The sequence below is a fragment of the Sciurus carolinensis genome, chromosome 12, assembly GCF_902686445.1.
Source record: "Sciurus carolinensis chromosome 12, mSciCar1.2, whole genome shotgun sequence".
Lineage (NCBI taxonomy): Eukaryota > Metazoa > Chordata > Mammalia > Rodentia > Sciuridae > Sciurus > Sciurus carolinensis.
In genome coordinates, this window is record NC_062224.1 from 24,076,247 (window position 1) to 24,099,853 (window position 23,607).

Here is a 23,607-nt window from a genome sequence, read left to right on the forward strand (position 1 = left end):
AATAAATAAATTATGGCCCATCATGTAACAGAAGGCTGAAAAACACAAACAATATTTATGAGAATCAATATATTATCAACTCACTGGAAAAAATTAATTTAATTATAATTAACTCACAAAAAATTAATTTCTAACCACATGTAATTAGGTGATGAATATAGAAAAAGAAATTGAGCCAAGGCCAGTGAGTGCATGCCTGTAATCCAAGCAGCTCAGGAAGTTGAGGTAGGTAGATCCTGAGTTTAAAGCCAGCCTCAGCAACTTATTGAGGCCCTGTCTCAAAATAAATAAATAAAAAGGACTGGGGATGTGCCACTGGGTTCAATCCCTGGTACAGGAAGGAAAAAAGAAGTGAGGAAAGAGGAAGGAAAAAGGTCTCGTATCTAGTTGGGTAAATGATTTCAACTCCTCTTTTGAAACACTAAGGTTCAGTCTGACCTGAATTACATCTCATTTTATACTTATAAAAATTAAATCCCAAATTATAACATCATCAACTTAAACACATGGAATAAAAGCATTTCTAATCATTCAAAATACAAGAAGGAAGTATCATACAATTACAAGGGAAGACTTTTTAACTGCTTTTTGGCTATAAATAATCAAGAAAGTTAAAAGAGAAAATGATGGAGTACACTGAAATAATAATTTAGCCAGGTGCAATGGCAAATGCCTATAATCCCAGCAACTCAGGAGGGCTGAGGCAGGGGGATCTCAAGTTCAAGGCAATTTGACAAGACCCTGTCTCAAAATTAAAGATTAAAAGGGCTGGGGATATTGCTCAGTGATAGAATGAAGGGAAGGGGAAAGAAGGAAAGGAAAGGGAAAAGGAAAGGAAAGGAAACAGGAAAGGAAAGGAAAGGAAAGGAAAGGAAAGGAAAGGAAAGGAAAGGAAAGGAAAGGAAAGGGGAAAAGGGAAAGGGGAAAAGGGAAAGGGGGAAAGGGAAAGGGGAAAACGGAAAGGGGAAAACGGAAAGGGGAAAACGGAAAAGGGAAAGAAAAGGGAGAGGGGAGGGGAGGGGAGGGGAGGGGAGGGGAGTGGAGGGGAGGGGAGGAGAGGAGAGGAGAGGGGAGGGGAGGAGAGGGGAGGGGAGGGGAGGAGAGGAAAAGGAAGAAAGAAAACCAAAGAGCTGAAAGTGAATAGATGATGTCATCTGACTTTAATAAAACTTAAAATCATGATATATTTTTATTTCTTTAAAAAAAATAAAAGATTGAGGACAGATAGAACATCCAGAACAGTAAAGTAAAGGGTTCCAGGGATCTTTTCCACAGAGCAGTAAACAATTTCACAGATGGAAACCATTTAAAAATCTCTGTAACTATTCTGGACATACACAAAATAGGGAAATTTTTTTCAAGAAAATCTAAATCTAAAAAAAGAACAGTGAAAGTCTATGGTTTTGGAGTCATGACCTAGTTCCATCATGACCTATCTCCCACTTCTTCCCCCAGTGATAGAAGTTGCACTCTGACAGGAAGGTCAAGAAGATGAGGGATCCTTCTTCCTAAGCTCCTAATATGAGATTACAGTTTTACCAGAGGGAGGACCAAGCTACCAGTGCTTCTTGTCCTACTCAGGCTTGGCAGCTCACATGTACTGACTCCCAGTTTTACAAGTCAAGAATCCTGGAACCCTATTATCTTTGCCCCAACTTGCTAGGGTAGCAGAGGGTTCATGCTGGCAGAGAGAAACCAAAATAGGAAGGGGACTACCATACTCTTCCTCCCTCCCAAAAGCCTGTCATTGAGCAAGGGTATCTCCTTGGGAGAAGAATACCATCTCTACTCTCTACTCCCAGTTTCAAAGCAATAATGCGAGAGGTTACACAGTGAATGGGTCCTTAAGAACCAAAAAGTGCAGCAGTGCAGTCCAAGAGGACAGAGTTTATTTATAAACAAACAAGATTTATAGTTCGTGCATAAGGGCACTCTACAAAACAATGGAGAACTCCAAATCATATACATATTCCACATCATCACCCTGTACCCATAAATGTATACAATAATATGTCAATCAAAAATAAAAGTATGGGCTAGGGATATAGCACAGTTGGTAGAGAGCTTGCCTCGCATGCACAAAGCCCTGGGTTCAATCCCCAGCACCACAAAAAACAAACAAAAGTAAGAGTATAATAGAGTACATGAACTCCACATGCAGTGCAATTACACAAAAAAATTAAATAAGTTCAAGGATGAGAGGACCCCACAATAGAGAAGTGGGACTAGCAGCTCCAAGATACAAGTAGAAATGAGCAAAAACAGCAGATCATAAGATTAACTGAAAGAACCAAGGAACTGAACAGAAAGGAAGAGTCCTCAAATCAAACTCATCCTCAGGAGTCTATAAAACTGTACACATAAACTACACTGCACCCATCAGAGAAAATGAAGGATTTGTAGCAGACTTAAAAGCAGTACCACTATGGTGGCACACACCTGTAATCCCAGCAGTTCAGGAGGCTGAGGCAGGCCAAGTTCAAAGCCAGCCTCAACAAAAGCAAGGTGCTAAGCAACTCAGTGAGACCCTGTCTCTAAATAAAATATAAAACAGGGCTGCGGATATGACTCAGTGGTCAGGTGTCCCTAAATTCAATCTCCGGTACCCCGTCCCACTCAAAAAAGCATTTCCCAAGCCACATACATGCCTACCAATCAATAATACTCAAGGGGTTCTAATATAACCTCTGTCCAAAACCTGGCTGAACAGTAAGTCACTCTGACACAGGGTCAACTTATAAAAAGACAAACTTAAAAGTAATACACATTTATCCCTGATAGTCTGAAAAAACTGCACATAATTCAATTCTGCTCCTTCTAAGGACTGACGGGGAGAAAACCTTGGATCTCTTTGAAAAAATAGTCTCTAAGATACATACAGATCCAACATCTAAGGGTAAAAATCTAGCTGGTTAAGAAGACTTAAAGGGTACACACAGTAGCACTCACCTATAATCCCAGGCTAAGACACACTAAATTTGAGGCCAACGTGGGCAACTTGGCAAGACCCTCTCTCAAAATAAAATATAAAAAAAGGACTGGGGATGTACAACCAAGGAAGTACAACCAAGCCAACAGGTTTGTCACGTGGACTGAAGAGAGGACAAACCTACAAAATTAAATTTAAAAATAAGTGGGTGTACGTTTGAATAGGGCCATATGAGAGAAAATAAGATTTCAGAAAATGACCAAACACTAACCCACAAGGAGAAGAATCATTACCCAGAATGACTATAATGTATTACCTACAATCTGTTTTTAACTAAAAACTATATGACATATAAAGAAATAGGAAAGTGTGATCCACACACAGGAGAAAAAAAAAAAAGGCAACAGAAACTATCACTGAGGGTGCCCAAGTGTTAGAGAAACACATTTGTCAACCAAATGGAACTTCGAAGTGAAGTGTACATTTTACTGAAAAGGTTCAAAAGATTTGCGCTGGTAAAAGAAAAAGTATCAACAAGCTTGAAAACAGAGGTTACGCAATCTAAGTATTTTTAAAATTATACTTCTAAAAAACAGCTTCAGAGCAGGAGTGGTGGCACAACTATAATCCACTACTTGAAAGGTAAATTAAAGTCTGAGGCCAGCCTGGGTAACTTAGTAAGACCCCCTGGCTCAAAATAAAAAATAAAAAGGACTGGGGATGTAGCTTAGTGGTAAAGTGACCCAGGGTTCAATCCCCAGTAATGAAAAGGAAGAAAAAAAAAGAATAGTTTCAGAGATGTGGGATACCATTAAATACACCAACATAAAAATAACCAAGACAGAAAAAGGTAAACAGAACATGTATTTTAAGAAATAATGGCTAGGGCTGCGGTTGTAACTCAGTGGTAGAGCACTTGCCTAGCATGTGTGAGGCACTGGGTTCAATCCTCTGCATCACATAAAAATAAATAAATAAATAAAAAGGTATAAAAAAATACAGCAACATTAAAAAAAGAAAGAATGGCTAGAGCCAAGTGTTGTGGCATACACCTATAATCCCAACAGTTTGAGAAGCTGTGATAAGAAGATTCCAAGTTCAAAGCCAGACTCAGCAACTTAGAGAGGCCCTAAGCAACTTGGCGAGACCCTGTCTCAAATAAAATATAAAAAAGGGCTGGGTTCAATATATAAAAAAGCAAAATATAAAAAATTGCTCCTGGGTTCAATACCTGATACCAAAAAAAAAAAAAAAAAAAGAGAGAGAGAGAAATAAATGGTAGAAACTGTCAAAATTAGGTTAAAAATAATAATCTATGCATCAAAAGAGCCCCAAAAATCTCAAAACAAAATATACACAAAAAGACATATTCAAAATAATTAAAGTCAAAAACAAAGAGGAAATTTTGAAAACAGCAAAAGAAAAACATGACTTGTCACAATGAAGGGAAATAATAAAATTAATACCCAAAAGTCCCATCAGAAACAATCAAGTTTAGAAAAGAGAATAATATATTCAAAATACTTAAAGATTAAAAAAAAAAAAAAAAAAAAAAAAAACTCTCATCAACAATCCCATATCTAGCCAAGCCAACTTTCAAAAATAAGGACATTCTCAAACAAAATCTCGGGAATTACAAAAATTACTGCTGTCTTCAGAGGGCACACTTTAGATCCAAAGGTACAAACAGGTCTAAAAGATATACCATAAAAAAGATCAAGCACAAGACAGCTGAGTGCCTTATCACTCTATCACACAAAAAGGAACTTTCAAATAAAAACACTATTAAAGAGTGTTTATCACAATAAAATGGCCAATGACCAATCCATCAGATAAGATATAACAATTACAATCATATCTGCATCTTACAACAGAGTCCTAAGACACAGAAAGCACAGAGAGGGGAAATGATTTGATAATTCTGAAATTCTCACTAAATGGTTACTGGATCAAGAAAACACAGAAACTAATAGGATTATTGAGAAAATGTTCCCAAATAACAAAACTTCATCTAAATAAAATGTCAAGTATGAGACATTTTGTTGCCTATACTGAGGCAAATTCATAGCCTAAAAGTTTTCACTTTTTAAAGAAATAGAATTATACTTTGATATCATTTTAATATAAGAAACAATGTTATAGAATCATATCAAAATGATTCAGAGATTAAAATTCAAACCTTGTAAGAAAAACTCATACTACAAAACTGCAGCTTTTCTTAAAACCTTAATGTGCAGCACAAGGCAACCAAGTATAGTTGTCCCTCAATATCTTCAGGGAACTGGTTACAGTACACCCCTCCCCCTGGTATGGATGCAGAAGTCCCCAATATAAAAGGTCATAGTATTTGCATATAACCTGTGCATCTTCCTATATAAGTCATCTCTACATTATTCATATCTAAAACACTGTAAATGCTATGCAAAGTCATTATATAATATTGTTTAGAAAACAATGGCAAAAAAAGAAGTGTGTACATGATCCACAGTTGGCTAAATCTGTGGATGCAGAACCCACAAATATAGAGGACCAATTATACCTAGAAATCCAAGGAGAAACATATTTTCTCCCATTCTCCCCTATGAGCAATGAGACACTCATTACCCACCAATGCCTAGCATAGAATGGAAGACAGGAAACCATACAGGGATTAAGAACCAATAGCTAAAATGTTAACAAAATTGCTAAATGTTAATTATAGAATATCATGATAGTGTAGAATCACTGGTACCCACAGAGCAAAGGATTTCACATCTACGCACAGGATCTTTTCCAGATTTTCACAAGAAGCTCACAAGGAAGATCAGAGACAGGAAGAAAAGGGTCTCCCTGAATGCCTCCCTGTGATGCAGGCATGAAGAAGGAATGGATGAGGTACCACTGAAATAAGCCTTCATGAAATCCCACCACTTGCTTAGACACTTCTCTTCTTCAAAAGTCTTAAGCCTCTAGAATTGGCAGCAAACTGTGGTCTCTAGACCACAAATAAAAAACTCACCGTGGGAAAGGGACAGGCAAAGGAAAATCATCTTTTATCCTTAGGAAGGGATAGAAAAAATTTTCTGAGCCCAGGATCTGTAACAATACTATTAGAGGTCTTTTAGTGTTGGGGAAGAGGCTTCACTAGTCCCCTTCACAAGTCTCCACAGATAGAAAGCAAAGTCTGACATACAGACGAGGGGAAGAAACAGTGAAACCTAGCAAAGATAGGCCTACCAAAAAAGCCTAACAAAAGATAGACAAAAGGAGAGAAATCTCCAAGCACAAACTATCAAATAAACTAACAGCTTTGCACTAAGAGGAGGCAAAAGTATGTAAAAAGAACAGCACAAAGAAAAATCATTTCCTGTCATACAGGTGAACAGGTATAGCTGAAAGCTAAAGTACATGGTGGGGGAAAATACACAACACTCCAGGCCCCAACCTAAGCACAGGGTATTAATTAGAGGAGAATGAAGCCTGTCATATACTTAAGGTGATCAGAATAAGCAAGCCCCAAACCAGCTCAAATCCAGACTAGACTGACTTATCTTTCCTCCCCCCAAAACACACACATAAACACACACTCAGCTAACAAAAGGGCATGCTACTTTGAGGAGTAAGTACTCAGTACTTTAGTCCAGATGGAAGCATAGCTACAGAGACCTGTGCCCATGAATTATTCTTGTTTTACAAGGGCAGACTGCCCACCCAGGACCAAGTATAGGGTAGAGACAGATCATCAGGCCACCAAGAACTATTTTCAGGTCTCAAAACTTAATTGAATTTGTTCTCCTATATTACAAACCAGCTTCAGACTAGTGGCCCCTTTTTATCCTTCCAATTTATCTATTTAAGAATAAGAATGTCTATCCTACGCCTGTTGTTTTCTACGTCTCAAGGTTCACAAATCTACCTTAGAGATGGACCAAAATCTTAGTCATATCTAATTTAGATGATTCAAAAGATGAGATTTGAAACTTTTTGGGTTTATTATATTTAGATAAGATTTAGGACTTAGGTAGATGCCAAAATGGATTATACTTTTGGGAAGTGTTGGGAAGAAATGAATATATTTTCCATGTTGGAAGAATGAATTTGGGGAGGACCATAAGACAGACCATTATGAATTGTGACCCCTGAGAAAGATATGTAAAGTAGCTTGGATAGCAACCTTATTTGGAGAAAAGACACTGCAAATTTAAGTTGAAAGAAGGCCATAGCAGAATAAGGGCAAGCAGAACCTTAAAACCAGTGTGACTAATGAGAAGATGGCCAGCTGGGCACAGTGGTGCAAGTCATAATCCAAGCTACTCTACAGAATGAAGCAAGAGGATCTCAAGTTCAAGACCACTTAGTGAGATCCTGTCTCAAAGAATAAACGGTTGAAGACTGTACCTCAGTAGTAGAGTGCCCCTGGATTCAATATGCAGTATGAAGATATCATATGGTGTGTTCTCTAGAAATGTGGGTAGTTGCAGTTCCAGACCATGTAATGCTTTGAGCTTTCAAAGAAAAATAAAACTGACCAATAATGGAGGTGGGAAAATCTGATAAACTGTGTGTATCCAACACACTGCCAGCAGTAGCAGCCTGATCAAAACAAGAACATGTCATAGGTATACTCTGTTTCTAAGTTTCTATTGGGCACCCTCATGGTTTTCTATTACCTGGTCATAGTGGACATCACTGTTGGGAAATGAAGTCTCAGGATCCCAATTTCAGATGCAAGTGTATTCTTAATATTTGCTTTTAGATGCCTTGTTCTCTATCTGGCATCTCAGGTCATGCCATTACCCACCATAATCATAAACAGACACATACAAATAGACATATTCACATGTCTATAAAATAAAAACTTCATGTTTTCTTATTTTTAAAACACTACTTACATCAGTCAACCTATCTCCCATACATAATCCCTTCATTTCTATACCCTCCCTAAACCTGCACATTCTTTGTCACCTTGCTATTTTCCTTGCTAGTAAATTAATAATTTTTTACTTATATTCTGTATTAATTTGTCTAAGAAAAAAATGTTGACAGAACAGAATGCCTAACCCAACAGTACAAAAGATGACTGTGATGACACCTCCATGCAGCAGGATGGGATGTAAGGTAGAGACCAAGTCTGCTGTAATGCGTTGTCAGTGGTATTCCACGAGCTGTGAGAAAAACTGTCAACACATTCAAATGAGTGATCCTCACTGTTTTCTTCATCAAAAAAGAAGAGATCAAGGACCCATGTATATATTATGGCACAAAAGACACTGACTTATGACAATCTTCTACGTGTTTAACATTTCGGTTCTTAGGTTTTTAGTGTTACAGATGTAACCATTATGGTAACTGCACTTTTCTCCTTAAAAGATAGCCACTGACAATGAACAAAGTCACTTTCATCTTCCATGTGACTCTGAAAACTGAAGGAGTTGTAAGGTGAAAGCTTTATGTGTCTCACTTGGTGTGTACAGAAGACATTAGACTTTAGCCATCTGGGGAGAATGAGCCAGAACAAGGATTGCAGTTAACACCCTGTGTTGATTTCCTGGAACTTCAGTGATTGGCAATGCCAATGTGATATAATTTTCTTAACCTACATACCTATTATTTGCCTATGTGTACAGATTTGTTGTTTTCACATAGAGAATGATATCTGCAGTATGAGTGTAGAAAAATAATAACAACAATAATATGGCACATTGTGTATATTCCTATATGGCCAAGTTAACAAGAATTAACAAGAATTGAATTTTTAAAAAACTGAGTTTAATCACTGTCTATCTGTCTGTCTCTCTCTCACCCATACACACCTATCTATAAAGTATAAGTGTGTATGGATGAATACCAAGTATTCTCCTGAAGTCACTAAAACTAAAAGGCAAAATAGAAAAGTACCTCTGGTACAAATGAGCAAAACTTAGCATCAAGTTTACTAATAAGTTTAAGAGACAAATGAACAAAAAATAAATGCTACTCTGACACTCTCACAAGTAAACAAAAAAAGTAAGGACTGAAGATATAGCTCGAGGTTAGAGAAACTGCCTAGTATACATGAGGCCCTGGGTTCCATCCCAGTAAAACACACACACACACACACACACACACACACACACTATAGATTATTTTTGAATTATCAAATTAGTAGTATTAAAATGATAATTCAGTATAGGCAATGGTGTAAAAATGACATTTTCATACATTATAAACAGTTGTATGAATCTGGGGGAAAATGATGCAATATTATGAGTACTTTAGGAATAAGACTATGACACAATAATTCTATTTCTAGCCAAAGAAAATAATCCAAAACACAGGGAGAAAAAAAGTTTTAGTGAAACAAGATTGTTGTCATGTTCTTATTTAATAAGTGAAAAACAGCTGGATAAAACCTCCATATTCAGTGATATGAGAATGGCTAAGCAAAATTATGGCACAAACATTAGATGTAGGTTTTGGGGGGTTTTTTAGGGGGCAGGGGTGGTGGACAGGAGGGTACCAGGGATTGAACTCAGGGGCACTTGACCACTGAGTCATATATCCCCAGCCCTATTCTGTATTTTATTTAGAAACAGGGTCTCACTGAGTTGCTCAGTACCTTGCTTTTGCTAAGGTTGGCTTTGAACTTGCCATCCTCCTGCCTTAGCCTCCAGAGTCTCTGGAATTACAGGTGTGCGGCACCATACCCAGCTTAGATGAAATTTTACTCATTCAAAATTAAGCAAAGAACCAGGGATAACATCTGTATATTTGGCATAATTATAACTTTTTTTCCTCTCCCAGATCTTACAGATCAAAAAGAGTTAGAATATACTAAAATATTACAAATATGTTTTATGCTACATTTTTATGAAGTGTGTTTATTATCTGGTAGAATCTAAAATTTGGAAATCCTCAACATTATTGGAAAACAAGGGTTTGAGCCCATATCAAGAGTATTTTTATAATCCTCCAGAGATTTTTATTTATATGTTGGAATGTATATTATTCTGGGGAAAGCGTCCTCTTATTTTGCTAGACTCTTGAAGATTCAAAAAGAAGGTTAAAAATTGGGCTGGGGTGTGGCTCAGTGGAAGAGCTCTTTCCTAGCACATGTGAGGCACTGGGTTCAATTCTCAGCACCACATATAAACAAATAAAATAAAGGTCCATTGCCAACTAAAAAAAAATTTTTTTTGATAAGAATCACTAGCATGCCTTCAAAGTATGTTTCCCTGGCAACTTGATACACTTTGCTAAGTATTAAAATCAAACTCACACATATCACAATTTACTCAATTTTGTGCAAATTGATTCCAAACTGAAATAGAGTAAACTAATAATTTGTGCTCTTATTTAAATGTTCTAGGTGTTATACAATGAAAAAATAGCTCAACACACAAATCTCTCTGGATCTATTTCTCATGACATCAAATTACCTTAAACCATGTCTTCAAAGAGTTGTGCCTCTCAAAAAACTCATGAATTAACAACCTTTTAGTTTATTGCAAATAAATAAGAAATTCTCAGTAAGTATACAGAACACTAAATCATTTTAAAACTAAAATCAAGCCAGTGTAGAGAAACGCACCCATAATCCCAACAATTTGGGATGCTAAGGAAGCAGGATCAAAAATTGCAGGTCAGCCTAGCCAACTTAGTGAGACCCTGTCTCAAATAAAATAAAAAGGGCTGAGAGTACATATAGCTCAGTGGTAAAGTGCTTGCCTAGCATGTGTGGGGGGACTTGGGTTCAATCTCAAGTACTGCCAAGAAAAAAAAAAGAGAGAGAGAGAGAGAGAATGACTCTGATTTTTTTAAAAATGGTATAAAAAATGAATATTACATATAAAATGACATGCAGAAAATTTAATAGCGCTAAGGATATACCTCAGTGGTTGAGTCCTTGCCTAGCATAGATAAGGCCCTGGGTTCAATGCCCAACACAACTAAATAAACAGACCCAAAATTATCCCTCACTACCATCAAAAATGGATTGATATCTTCCAAAAACTCAAAAATTTATTTTTTAACCCTTCCTATCATTTCAGAACTGCATGCCCCCTATTAGGCATATTAAATGTATATGAACAGAATATAACTAATTGTTTTGGGGTGTATAGTACTGGAGATTATTAAACTCAGGGCCTCACACATGGGTAGGCAAGCACCCTACCACTAAATTACATTTCCAAACCTTTTTATTTTATCTTAAGATAGAATCTAGCTAAACTGCCCAGGTTCAATTTGAATTCGAGATTCTCCTGCCTCAGCATCCTGAGTAGCTGGGATCACAGGTGTGCACCACCACACCCAGCTACTATTAAGCTGAAATTTCTTCTTCTTCTTTTGTTGTTGTTGCTGTTTTCATGAAACAGTCTATTTCAAATTGTCCAGGCTGGCCTCAGATATGTAATCTTACCGCTTCAGCCTCCCGAGTAGACAGGGACTACAGGAGTGCACCACTGCACCTCGCTCATAAGGTAACTTATTCTAACATTAACTATAACAAAACAAATTAACTACAACAAAAATCTTTATGTCTAAAAATATAAAGAACAATCACATATAAGAAAACTATAATAGGGGCTGGGGATATGGCTCAGTTGGTAGAGTGCTTGCCTAGCATGCACAAGGCCCTGGGTTCAATTCCCAGCACCAAAAAAAGAAAAGAAAAAAAGAAAACTATAATAAAAGAAAAATTAAATCCATGTTTCTACAGCTTTTTTTATTTTTATTTATTTATTTTTCCCCCTGTACTGGGAACTGAGCCCTGAGGCATTTTACCACTGAGTTGTCCCCAGCCCTTTTTTTATTTTGAGACTGAGTTGCTTAGGGCCTTGCTAAGGTGCTAAGGCTGGCCTTAAACTTACAATCCTTCTGCCTTAGCCTCCCAAGTTGCTGGGATTATAGGAGTGCATCAACGTGCCCTGCTAAATTCATGTTTCTAAAGGAATGTTTCCTATTATAAAAAGATATTAATTGGGGCTGTGGCTCAGTGGTAGAGTGCTTTGGCACATGTGAGGCACTGGGTTCAAACCTCAGCATCACACAAATAAATAAAGGCACTGTGTCCACCTACAACTAAAAATATATTAAAATATATAAAAATATATGTTAATCCCTAAAAAAACTATTTCACTATAACCCTAGTAAAATTGAAATTGCATTTTTGTTAGTCCTAATGTTCATCTGGAAAAATAAATACATGACTATTTGTTCTACCAGATACCAAAATACATAAAGACATATTAATTTAAAATAGTGTGGTTTCAGGACATGAATAGACACATTCACGAAACAGAGAAAAAAAAGTACAGCAATATACCCAAGAATTTAGTAATAATTCAAACAGTATTTCAAATCACTATCAAAAAAAGACTGTTCAATAATAGTGTTAAAAAAGATGACTAACTGGGTGGGAAAGAAAAGGTTAGACACATCTCACCATACTCTAAAATCAATTCTAGACTGATAAAAAGATTTATATATAAATAATTCAGTCTTCCTTCCACCCTCCCTTTCCATTCTTTCTTGAATATTTGATTCTTAAGCATGAGGTGGAGCCAAAAAAGGAAAGTCTCCATGCAGCAGAGAAAGGAGCAGTCCAATACAAGTGTCACAGCCTGAACAGGTTTTGCTCCCACAAGAGAAGCAGGGGTAGAGGTAAGTGTGATGTTTGAGCGAGGTGAAGAGATCAACAACAGAAGGAAGAGAAGGCAGTGGAAGAGGGAAGCTGACTATGAAGTCACAAAGAGTGAAAGGGCCAGGCACAGTGCCACACACCTGTGATCCCGGCACTGGGCAAGCTGAAGGAGGAGGATCAAGAGTTTAAAACCAACCTCAACAACTCAAGAGAGGCCTTTAAGCAACTTAGTGAGATCCTGTCTCAAAAAGCAGCAACAAACCAGAACAGGGTATGGAACCTGAAAATGAGATGACAATGGCACCTGTATCAGGCAGTAGCAACAACAGAATATTTATTAATACAAGAGAGCCTGGTCAAATAAATTATTGAGGATAATGACAGACAAGTTTCTGAGATGAGCCTAATATGAAAAAAAAAATTAATATGACTCCTGTGCTGTCAAATTAGATTTAGGTAAATCACTGTAAGTTCAAGGATCTTATTATCTAGAAATGGATATAAAGACACAGATGTGTATGTATATATCCATATACTACATCAGAATTATCACTATGACCTCATACTTTTCAGCATATATAAATACAGAAACAATACAGATGTTGTGTCAAGTTATATCTGTGTATGTATATATCCATATACTACATCAGAATTATCACTATGACCTCATACTTTTCAGCATATATAAATACAGAAACAATACAGATGTTGTGTCAAGTTATATCTCTGTATGTATATACAGGCATATACTTCCTAATTATACCAAATAAGAGGGCCTAAGACTACCAATATCCCAAGAACAATAAGCACACCTAACGCCCATTTCAGTTTCTAAATATCATTCTCGCCTAAAAGGAAAAAACAAAAAAAAAGCTCCTTGGAGAAATAGTAATTCCAGAGCTAGAACAGGAATGATACAGTTGTGCCTGGAGTATATTGTATCAGAAGGGAATGCTCACAGAATGATAGAAACATGTCAAAGGACAGAAGTCAGCTTAAAGAGGTACCACTGGTCAAATCTGAGATAATATGAACATCAACATAAAAGACAGCAATGGAATATAAGCCATTAAAATAAAATATTAATACATATGTCTATACTTATAATCAGTAAGAACATTTTTTCTTATTATGGAATGCTAACTGATGAATGTAAACAAAATTACAGAATTAGAAACCACCACTTGTTATCAATCACCAGCATAAATTAAGCCAAGAAATATCAAGTATGCTAAAATTGGTGAAAAAAATGCAGAAAGCACAGGAATAAGATATTTAACATACAAATTACTTCCCCACAAAATGTTTATTGATTATAAAGGGTTTTAGATCAACCTAATAGTGAAGAAGACTGACAGATTCCACCTCAACCAAGTGATCAAAGTAACAGCACCAGTAATGGGAAAAACTGACATCATGTACCAACTGATAGGATGCAACAGGAACACAGAATCACTTCTGTAATATTCTTGTCAAAAACATACAATCTTTATTTAATCATGAGGAAACATCAGACAAATCCAAACAGGGACATTTTACAAAATTTATGAACTATAACATTCAAAAGTATCGAAGTTATGAAAGTCATGGAAAGATAAGTTACTATTTGAGAGTAAAGGACACCAAAGAAACAAAATGTAAATTGCAATCTTTTTGCTTTTTCTGAGGAAACCAAGGAAAGGTGAATGAGGCCAATATCAGATAGTAGTAATGAATCACTTAATTTCCTGATCTTGATGGTTATATTGCAGTTATATAGAAGAATGCTCTTAGGCTGGAGTTGCGGCTCAGTGGTAGAGAGCTTGCCTGGCTTGTGACAGGCCCTGGGTTAGATCCTCAGCATTGCATATAAATAAATTAACTAAATAAAAGACCTACTGATAACTAAAAAAAAAAAAAAAAAAGAATGCTCTTTTTTTGTTGTTCTTATGGTACTGGCAGGATTGAACTAAGGCCTGGCACCTCCTAGGCAGGTGCTTTACCACTGAGCCACATTCCCAGTCATTGGAATGAGTGCCCTTCTTTATAAAAAATGCATACTACAGTATTTGGGGGTGAAAAAATATTATATTGGTAAATTACTCTCAAATGCCTTAAGGGGCAACAGTTTGTACTATTCCTGTAACTTGCATAAAAGCTTGAAATTATTTCAAAATTCAAAGGAAAAACAAATATTTTTTAAATGATCTTAGAAAATACTAAATAAAAAATTTTATGTACTAGTATGGGGAAATCTTTCATTAAAGACAAACAGAATAGTTGAATAAATTACATGTTTTAAATTTCTGTACTAGAAAAACTTAACTGCTAGACTAGCAAGTGTAAAAACCACAGACATAATGCAAGTTAAAAAAAATACTATCTCCCACCATTATGTACAACCATAATGCACCAATAAAATGAAAAATGGGAGAAAAAAAAAAATGTTAGGATAGCAGGGGGGTTGCGTAGTTCAGTGAGAGCATGCTTGTCTAGCATGCTTGAGGCCGTGGATTTGACCCTTGGTACCGCAATTAAAAAAAAAAAAATTGAAGGCACTGTTAAATTTTGGACAAAAAGATGTATACAGCAGATACATAAGACAAAAGAATGTTACATGAAACACTTTGAGGGAGGTTACAATATTAAAATGAACAAATAAATACACAATAATTAACCATGAAAAACCTCTAAAAAGAACTTAAAATCTGTACCACCATTCTTCACTAAAGGAACAGCATTTTTTTTTTTTTTTTTTGCGGTACTGGGGAATCGAACTCAGGGCCTTGTGCTTGCGAGGCAAGCACCCTACCAGCTGAGCTATCTCCCCATCCCTAGCATTTTTAATGGTTATATACAATGTACTTAACTTGATATGGGATTATGAGCAATTTTATAGAAAACTAGTTTCCAGTTGCATTTTAGAGGACAAATTGTTCATACCTTTTTCACACGAATTCAAATTGTATAAACTACACACCAGACACCAAACTATACCCTTCAATAATGAAGGTTACTTAAACTAGAGTTTGTTGAATCTTACTGTTCTCTGCATTATAGACTATCCATTAAAAATACAGTAAAAATATTTATTGACACCAAAAGATGTAGTATGTTTCAAAAGCAAATAAAATAATATGAGCAATATGATCCAAATGTTTTATAAGTATATTTAACATATGCAAAGATACACAGAAAAAAATCTAAAAGAATATGAAGATTTTTTTATCTTTTTACTTCTCTGAACTTTCAAATTTTTTAAATAAGTATTAATCACATAATAAAAATATTTTTTAATATTAATTCAAATGTAATAAAATAAAACCTTGATGCTTGGAAAAGCTCAAAATGCCAGTAATTTTTAAAGGACAAATCCGTAAGGATTAAAATGTCCTATAAACACTAAAATAACAAATACCAGGCTGGGGTTGTGGCTCAGTGGTAGAGCACTCACTCACCTAGCATGCATGAGGCCCTGGATTTGAGCCTCAGCACCACATAAAAATAAAATAAAGGTATTGTGTCCACCTACAACTAGAAACAAAAATATTAAAAAAAAAAAAAAAATACCTATGTTAGACTTTTTAGACCTTTTGGTAACAGGTTTTATTTATTTGTATTATACTCCGGTAGTACTGGTAACATTTTTATAACAAGTTTAGGACAGTAATTTTATATTTTACCAAATCTCTATAGAATTTGAAGAATATCTTTAAGTTTAAAAATTAAAAATTTTTTTCATCTAGTTTTACAACAAAAAAATTATAATCATATAGTAATAAAATAATATCCACTGTACCTTATTGTATCGATCATGGGGAACAGATTGTAAAACGATTGGTTCCATTGTAGAAACATTGGCAAACTGTACCTCTGGAATATACAGGGCACAAACCACATGAGCCCAACCTAAAAATAAATATACAAAAGTTTATTTGTTTAAAAGTTTTATCAAAAATAAAATGACTACCTGTGTTTAAAAATTCCTTAAAAATGGCTGTTTAAGGAAATGCACGACATTAACAAATTCTCATTATTAGTTCTGCATGAGAATAGTCAAACCACCACTGGCCAAGTATTCTTAATCATTTCTACAGTTATCATGCACAGTAACATAAATAAAGGAAAACATTCAGGTGCTAGCATTGATACTTCTTAAAAGGGCAGACTAATTCAGATCAACACAACTTCTGAAAAACACCTTAAAAATAGTTTAAACTACTGTAAAAGTTTTCATACTTTGCAGGACAGGGATATAGCTCATTGGCACATCCATTCATTCCCAGCACTGCACTCCCCAACAAATTGATATTTTAATCTTAACCTTTAAGGTTAACATTAAATTTTTATTTTTATATTGTCAACAATTTGAGTATTAATTTTCATTTTGTTATTTTAAATTTTCATTTGAGATATTTTAACAATTGATATTAAATTTAAACATTTAATTTTTTAAATGTTACTGAAATATTAAGAACTGATGTGATAGTTAAGTATCTAACTTAAGAATGAAATTCCAGAAAGGTGAGTACAGACAACCAACACAGAAAGGGAAGAAGTAAACCTCTCCCCACTTTCAACTATGACACAAGCCAGGAGGAGTAAACTGAAAGTACATGGGTTCTTAAATGGACTGCACCTGGGCTTTTATCATCTAGAACTCTAACATATAACTAAATAACCCTGAACAAGTACCCACAGGCTGCAAAAAGAAGTAATTATATATATATCCCCTGAAGGAAAATAATATCAACTTTGCTACAAATAATTTCTACAATGTGTTAAATGGAACTTCGAGAACAACAAAAAGTACAAAGCACATAAGTGATGACACAATATGAAATGAAAACCAGCAGAAACAAGAAATCAAAAAACATATATGTATTTTGGATTTATCAGATAAGGATTTTAAAATAAGTTTCTTTATTATAATCAAATTATGTACAAGACAAAATTAAAAATGACTGCAGTGAGCAGAAAACTATAAATAATAAATAAAAATTCCAGAAGTAAAAACAAATTTAAAAATCAATAGGAGGGATATTAACAATGGTTTGAATATGGATGAAAAGAGAATTAGTGGGCAACAATATAGGCCAAATAAAAATATCGAGGATGTTAACACAAGATACAAATATGAAAAATACAAAAGGAAGGGGACAGAAGGCATAAAAAATGCAATGAGTAAGCCTAACATAATGAGTCAGAGAAATATGAACAAGAAAACAGCACAAAAGCAAAGAACAAATTACAAAAACTTTCCAGAAGACAATGAAGAACCACAATATATCACAAAGTAAGTTAAAACAAATCCACATTAACTAAAACTACAGAAAAATAAACGAGACGAAAAAATCTTTAAAAAAAATCAAAAGGTGAATTATCATCAAATTAACAACTGGATAAACAAAGCCAGAAAACAATTTCAAACACCACTGAAGAGAACACTAAACAATTTTCCTCACATAAAAGGAAAAATTATTTCAAAGGAAGAGTTAAAGAAAAAATTAAAAGAGTGTAGGTACTTTGAATGGCTACTGACCATATAAAACAATAATAATGTCATTTACTAATTTCATTTAAAATATATGACTACTTAACTAAAAAGTAAAACATAGCTGTGTGTGCTGGTATATACCTACAATTCCAGTAACTTGGAAAGCTGAGGCAGGAAGATTGCAAGTTCCAAGCCAGCCTGAGTAATTTAGGGAAACTCAAAAATAAAACATTAAAAAAATTAATTTTAAAAAAAGGTGGGGAAGTATGTAGCCTGGGGGTAGAGAATCCCTGGGTTTAATCCCCAGTACCACAAAATACATATACATATGTACATACATAAATGAAAAGTAAAACACTGGTTTGGTGGAGTATTTGATGTTTATAGATTTAACACTTTAAAACTATTTTTAAAAGGCTCACATCTCTGGGTACATTGGTGTTTGCCTGTAATCCCAGCAGCTCGGGAGGCTGAGGCAGGAGGATCTTGAGTTCAAAACCAGTCTCAGCAAAAGTGAGGTGCTAAGCAACTCAGTGAGACCCTGTCTCTAAATAATATACAAAAAAGGACTGGGGATATGACTCAGTGGTCAAGTGCCCCTGAGTTCAATCCCCAGTACCTTTTTTAAAAAAAAAAAAAAAAAAAAAAGTTCACAGCAACTCAAGAGGGTAAGGCAGGAGTATCACAAGTTGAAAGACAGACTCAGCAACTTAACAAGGTCCTGTTTCCAAAAAAAAAAAACCTACAGAAAAGATCAGGGAAGGAACATGGTAAATGATATCTATAGTTTTAATCCATATTTTGTGTAAAGCATGTACACATTAACTAAGGTTATTGGTATAAAAAAACTATAAACTGTAACATATTATATAAACTGAAATAGATAAATAAATGTATATGCAGCTCAATTCACAATAGCTAACCTAGGTGCCCCTCAACAGATAAATGGATAAAGAAAATGTGGTGTATATGCACGTTCTAATGGAATAATGAAATATTACTCAGTCATAAAGAATGAAGTTATGGCATTTGCCAGTAAATAGATGGAACTGGAGACTATCATGCTAAATGAAAAAAGCCAATCTCCCAAAACCAAAGGTCAAATGTTCTCTCTGATATGTGGATGCTAATACGTAATAAGTAGAGAGGACAGAAGTTCACTGGATTAGAAGAATGAAGGGAAGGGAAGGGAGGGGGAATGGGAATAGAAATAGGAAAAGCAGTAGAATGAACTGGACGTAACTTTTCTATGTTCATACATGAACACACGACCAGTGTAACTCCACATCATGTTCACCACAACAATGGGATCCTAATTAGAATAAATTATACTGTGTGTATGTATAATATACTCTACTGTCATATATTTCTAAAAAGAACAAATTTTTAAAATGTGCATATTACAGACAAAAATAAATAAATGTATATAGAAAAAGAGTTAGAGCATGTAGTTCAGTAATACAGCACTTGCCTCACATGCATGAGGCCCCGGGTTCAGTCCCTTGGTATGAGGAGGGGAGGGAACATGATCCACAATAAAAACAGAGATGGCCAAAGGGGCAATTTAATGTAATTAATTAAATTCAAATGCAATAGTAATTAGTTGTATTGAATTAATTTAATTCAAACCAGTACCAGGGCCAGGGTTGTAGCTCAGTGGTAAAGTGTTTCCCTAGCATACATGAGGCACCGGGTTTGATCCCCAGCACCAAATAAAAAAAACTAAATAAACAAAATAAAGGTTTAAAAAAAAAAAAAAAGTACTAAAGAATAATCAAAAGGGAGAAACAAATGACAACATAAGAGGAAAAATCAACATTAACAACTCTAAGATGGAATATCAGAGACCAAATTTAGCCTTCTGTGTAAGACAATTAATTCACATATTCCCAACCGCAAAAAAAAAAAAAAAAGGACAAAATACCTCAGAGGACAAAATACCTGAGACAGTGATATGCATGACACTGACTATCAGGTAATGGAGACCAAGACTGAAACACAATAAATAAATGAGATAAGCTCTAAATTTGCCCCAGCTTACTATCTTCAGAGTTTTCTCAATTCATGGCTCAATGTAGACTCAGTCCCAGAGTCTACATTGATGAAGCTAAGACTGGTGAAACCAAGACAGCTACAACTAGCAGGACAGGCTACTGAAAATGAGAGCTCCTCAGAAAGAGAACCCTAGAGATATGCAGAGGGACCATTTAAATACTCATGAGAGTACTGATCAGTACATGTACATACATGAAAGAAATTACCTGAGGTTGGAAAAAGGCCATTCCAAAAGGATTAGGCAGAACAATGGCCAATAGACCCAAACAGCCAGAAAGTTTGTATTCCCACAGCCAGACTGGAAAAAATTCATCATTCATAGAGCATTGGGCAGAATATTCAGTAAGGTCTTGCCTCAACAGTAGGGTATAACTACCCCTAGGATCAAACACTGCGGCAGACCCACCTAAAAAGTCATAGCAGCAGGCACCCAAAATATCAAACTCTTTCCACAGATCTTAACTATCTCAGAATAAAGTTCAAAAAGATTTATAGTAATGTATGACATCCAGATTTACAACGGCATAATGAAGCAAACAACTCAAAGGTTAAAAACAAGCAAGAATTCTCAAAACCTCATGCTGGATACAGTGGCACGTGCCTATAATCCCAGCAGTTTGGGAGGCTGAGGCAGGAGGATCTTGAGTTCAAAGCCAGTCTCAGCAAAAGTGAGGCACTAAGTAACTCAGTAAGACCCTGTCTCTAAATAAAATACAAAACAGGGCTGGGGATGTGGTTCAGTGGCAGAGTGCCCCTGAGTTCAATCCACAGTATTCCCCGCTCCCCCGCACCCACCAAAAAAAAAAAGAATTCTCAAAACCTATTTTATCAGAACTCTGAAAAACAGTAAAAGGTTTTCAACAACCAAGGAAGACACTGAATTTAAGAAAAATAGGCTGGGCTGGGGTTGTGGCTCAGCAGTAGAGTGCCTGCCTAGCATGTGTGAGGCACAGAGCTCAATTTTCAGCACCACATAAGAATAAATAAAATAAAGGTCCATCGACAACCACAACTAAAAAATATTAAAAAAAAAAAAAGGGCAACTTAAAAATGACAGGAAATCTTTGGCATCTTTACTTTCCCTTGACCTTTGCATGCCTTAGGTTGGAAGGACATCTGGAAGAGAGCAGCCGGAGTTTCCTGTTGTAGAACCTTCGTCACCAATTTCAGAAGGACCCAACTTTTATGTATAAAGAATTATGTTGGAATGGATGCCATGGCATACACCTATAATCCCAGCAGCTGGGAAGGCTGAGGCAGGACTGTGAGTTCAAAGTCAGCCTCAGCAACTTAGCGAGGCCCTAAGCTAAGTGAAACCCTGTCTCTAAATAAAATGCAAAAAAAAAAAAGGGTTGGGGATGTGGCTCAGTGGTTAAGTACCACTGAATTCAATCCCTGGTACCAAAAAAAAAAAAAAAAAAAAGGAAGGGACAGTGGTACAAACCTGTAATCCCAGCTATTCCAGAGGCTGAGGCAGGAGGATCACAAATTTGAGGTCAGCCTGGGCAACTTCACAAGAATGTATCCCAGAAAAAATAAAAAGATCCAGGGATGTAGCTTAGTGAGGGAGTGCAAGTCTAGCATGCTGAAGGCCCTGGTACCACCCACCAAAAAAAAAAAAAAGAATTGTGTCTGTCCCTGTTGCAAAGTGTCTGGAGGCTACCAAAGGACTGGGGCAATGTGCTTGTCGTTCTTCTCTCTCAAAACTCAGGACAGAAGTGTGACCCTAAAAAATCACTGAAAAGCAAAGAAATCCCACAGAATTCTGGGGCCAAAGATTACAGGGGCTTTGTAAGTACCAAAAGCCTCAAAGGCAAAACAGGAAGAAATCTTCTTTGGGAAACTGGTGCCTTTCAAAAACTCGTGGGTATAATGGAGGATACAGAGAGCCATGGGCATGTCCAAGTCAAGACTCATCCTCAGAAGAGACCTAAGAAGATCCTTCCCTTTCATCTCTGACTAGAATCATGACACAGTGCAAGCAGGAGTGAAAGGCTAGGACACAGATGTAAAGAAACTGAAACACTGAAGAAAAGTCCAGTACACAGAATGACTGCAAAAACGAATCAAGGTATTTATTTTTCTTTATTCTTGTACTCTTTACCTTTTAGTATTCAGCACCTGATTTTTGAGGAAATCTTTGTCAAAACACTTAAATGAAGACAAAGATATACAGGTTTCAGCAACTACATATGACAAAGATACGCACTTCATAAAAACATGTAAACAATCATTTTTTTTTAAATGGCTTTAGCATACAGCAAGCAACAAAACTAAACCCTGAAAGAAGAATCTGATTTCCAACGTTACCAAAATCCAGTTTTATATGAAGATCAAATCAAAGGCCTTGCACATACTAGGCAAACAATTCTACACCTTGAATATACCTCTAGCCAAACATATTCAGTTCTTAAAACAAGTTACAGAACACTCAAAGAAAAAGAAAACATAACTTATTCACAGAAGATATTAACAGAAACTATACCTCCAGAAACACACCACTGGATTCACTAGGCAAAGACTTTTAAAAAACTGTCTTATAAGTGCTCAAAGGGCCAAATATCAATAAAGAAATAGATCCAGTGGCTCTGGTGTATAATTCCAGCTACTTAGGATCCACACTGAGGCAGGAAGACCTCGAGTTGGAGGCTAGCCTGGGCAACTTAGTGACACTCTGTCTCAAAATAAAAAAAAATTAAAAGGGCTGGGGATGTAGCTTAGTGAAAAAGCATCCCTGGGTTCGGTTACTGGTACAGAGTACTTGCCTAGCAAACAGGAAGATCTGGGTTTGATCCCCAGCACGGTCACGCGCTCGCTCGCTCTCTCTCTCTCTCTCTCTCTCTCTCTCTCTCTCTCTCTCGCTCTCTCTCTCTCTCTCTCTCTCTCTCTCTCTCTCTCTCGCGCTCTCTCTCTCTCTCTCTCTCTCTCTCTCTCTCTCTCGCGCGCGCGCGCGCACACATATACACACACACACACACACACAAAGAAGGAAAGAAAGAATCAAATTCTGGAGCTAAAATTTATAATAACAGATATGAAAAATAGGGGGATGGGAGGGGTTAGCGTTAGGGTTAAGGTTAGGTTTAGGGTTAGGTTAAGGAGGGGGGCAAGAATGGAGGAAGGAAGGGCTGTATAGTGGGAAAAGAGGGGTGGGAGGGGTGGGGGGAGGGAAAAAAATAACAGAATGAATCAAACAACATTACCCTATGTAAATTTATGATTACACAAATGGTATGCCTTGACTCCATGTACTCCATGTACATGTATCCCATTTGTTTACAATAAAAAAAAAGTATTCTAAAAAAAAAAAGAAAGAAATGAAAAATACACTAAACAGTTTAAAAGCAAGGGGAAAAATCAGCAAATCTGGAAGATAAGTCAATTTAAACTATCCAGTCTGAGAACAATGCATAAGTAACCTGACAGCACAATCATTCCTAATAAAAATATGTATAATGGGATTTCCATGAGTAGAGGAGCAAGAAAAATGGGTAGAAAGAATAAAGAAATAATAGTCCAAGCCTGGCATGGGAGCACACACCT

The 23,607-nt window shown here is 36.1% G+C and overlaps 1 protein-coding gene across 11 annotated transcripts in view; it reads right to left on the minus strand.

The window, feature by feature from the left end:
* Mllt10 (MLLT10 histone lysine methyltransferase DOT1L cofactor) overlaps positions 1-23,607 on the minus strand; it is a 168,797-nt gene that overhangs the window by 104,040 nt on the left and 41,150 nt on the right. For all 11 annotated transcript variants that reach the window (XR_007104476.1, XM_047521762.1, XM_047521761.1 and 8 more), the window contains exon 5: positions 16,312-16,421. Coding sequence is in view for 10 of the 11 variants with exons in the window: in XM_047521762.1 (XP_047377718.1) it covers positions 16,312-16,421 (110 nt within the window). In the remaining variant the exon portion in view is untranslated. The remainder of the gene's footprint in view (positions 1-16,311; positions 16,422-23,607) is intronic.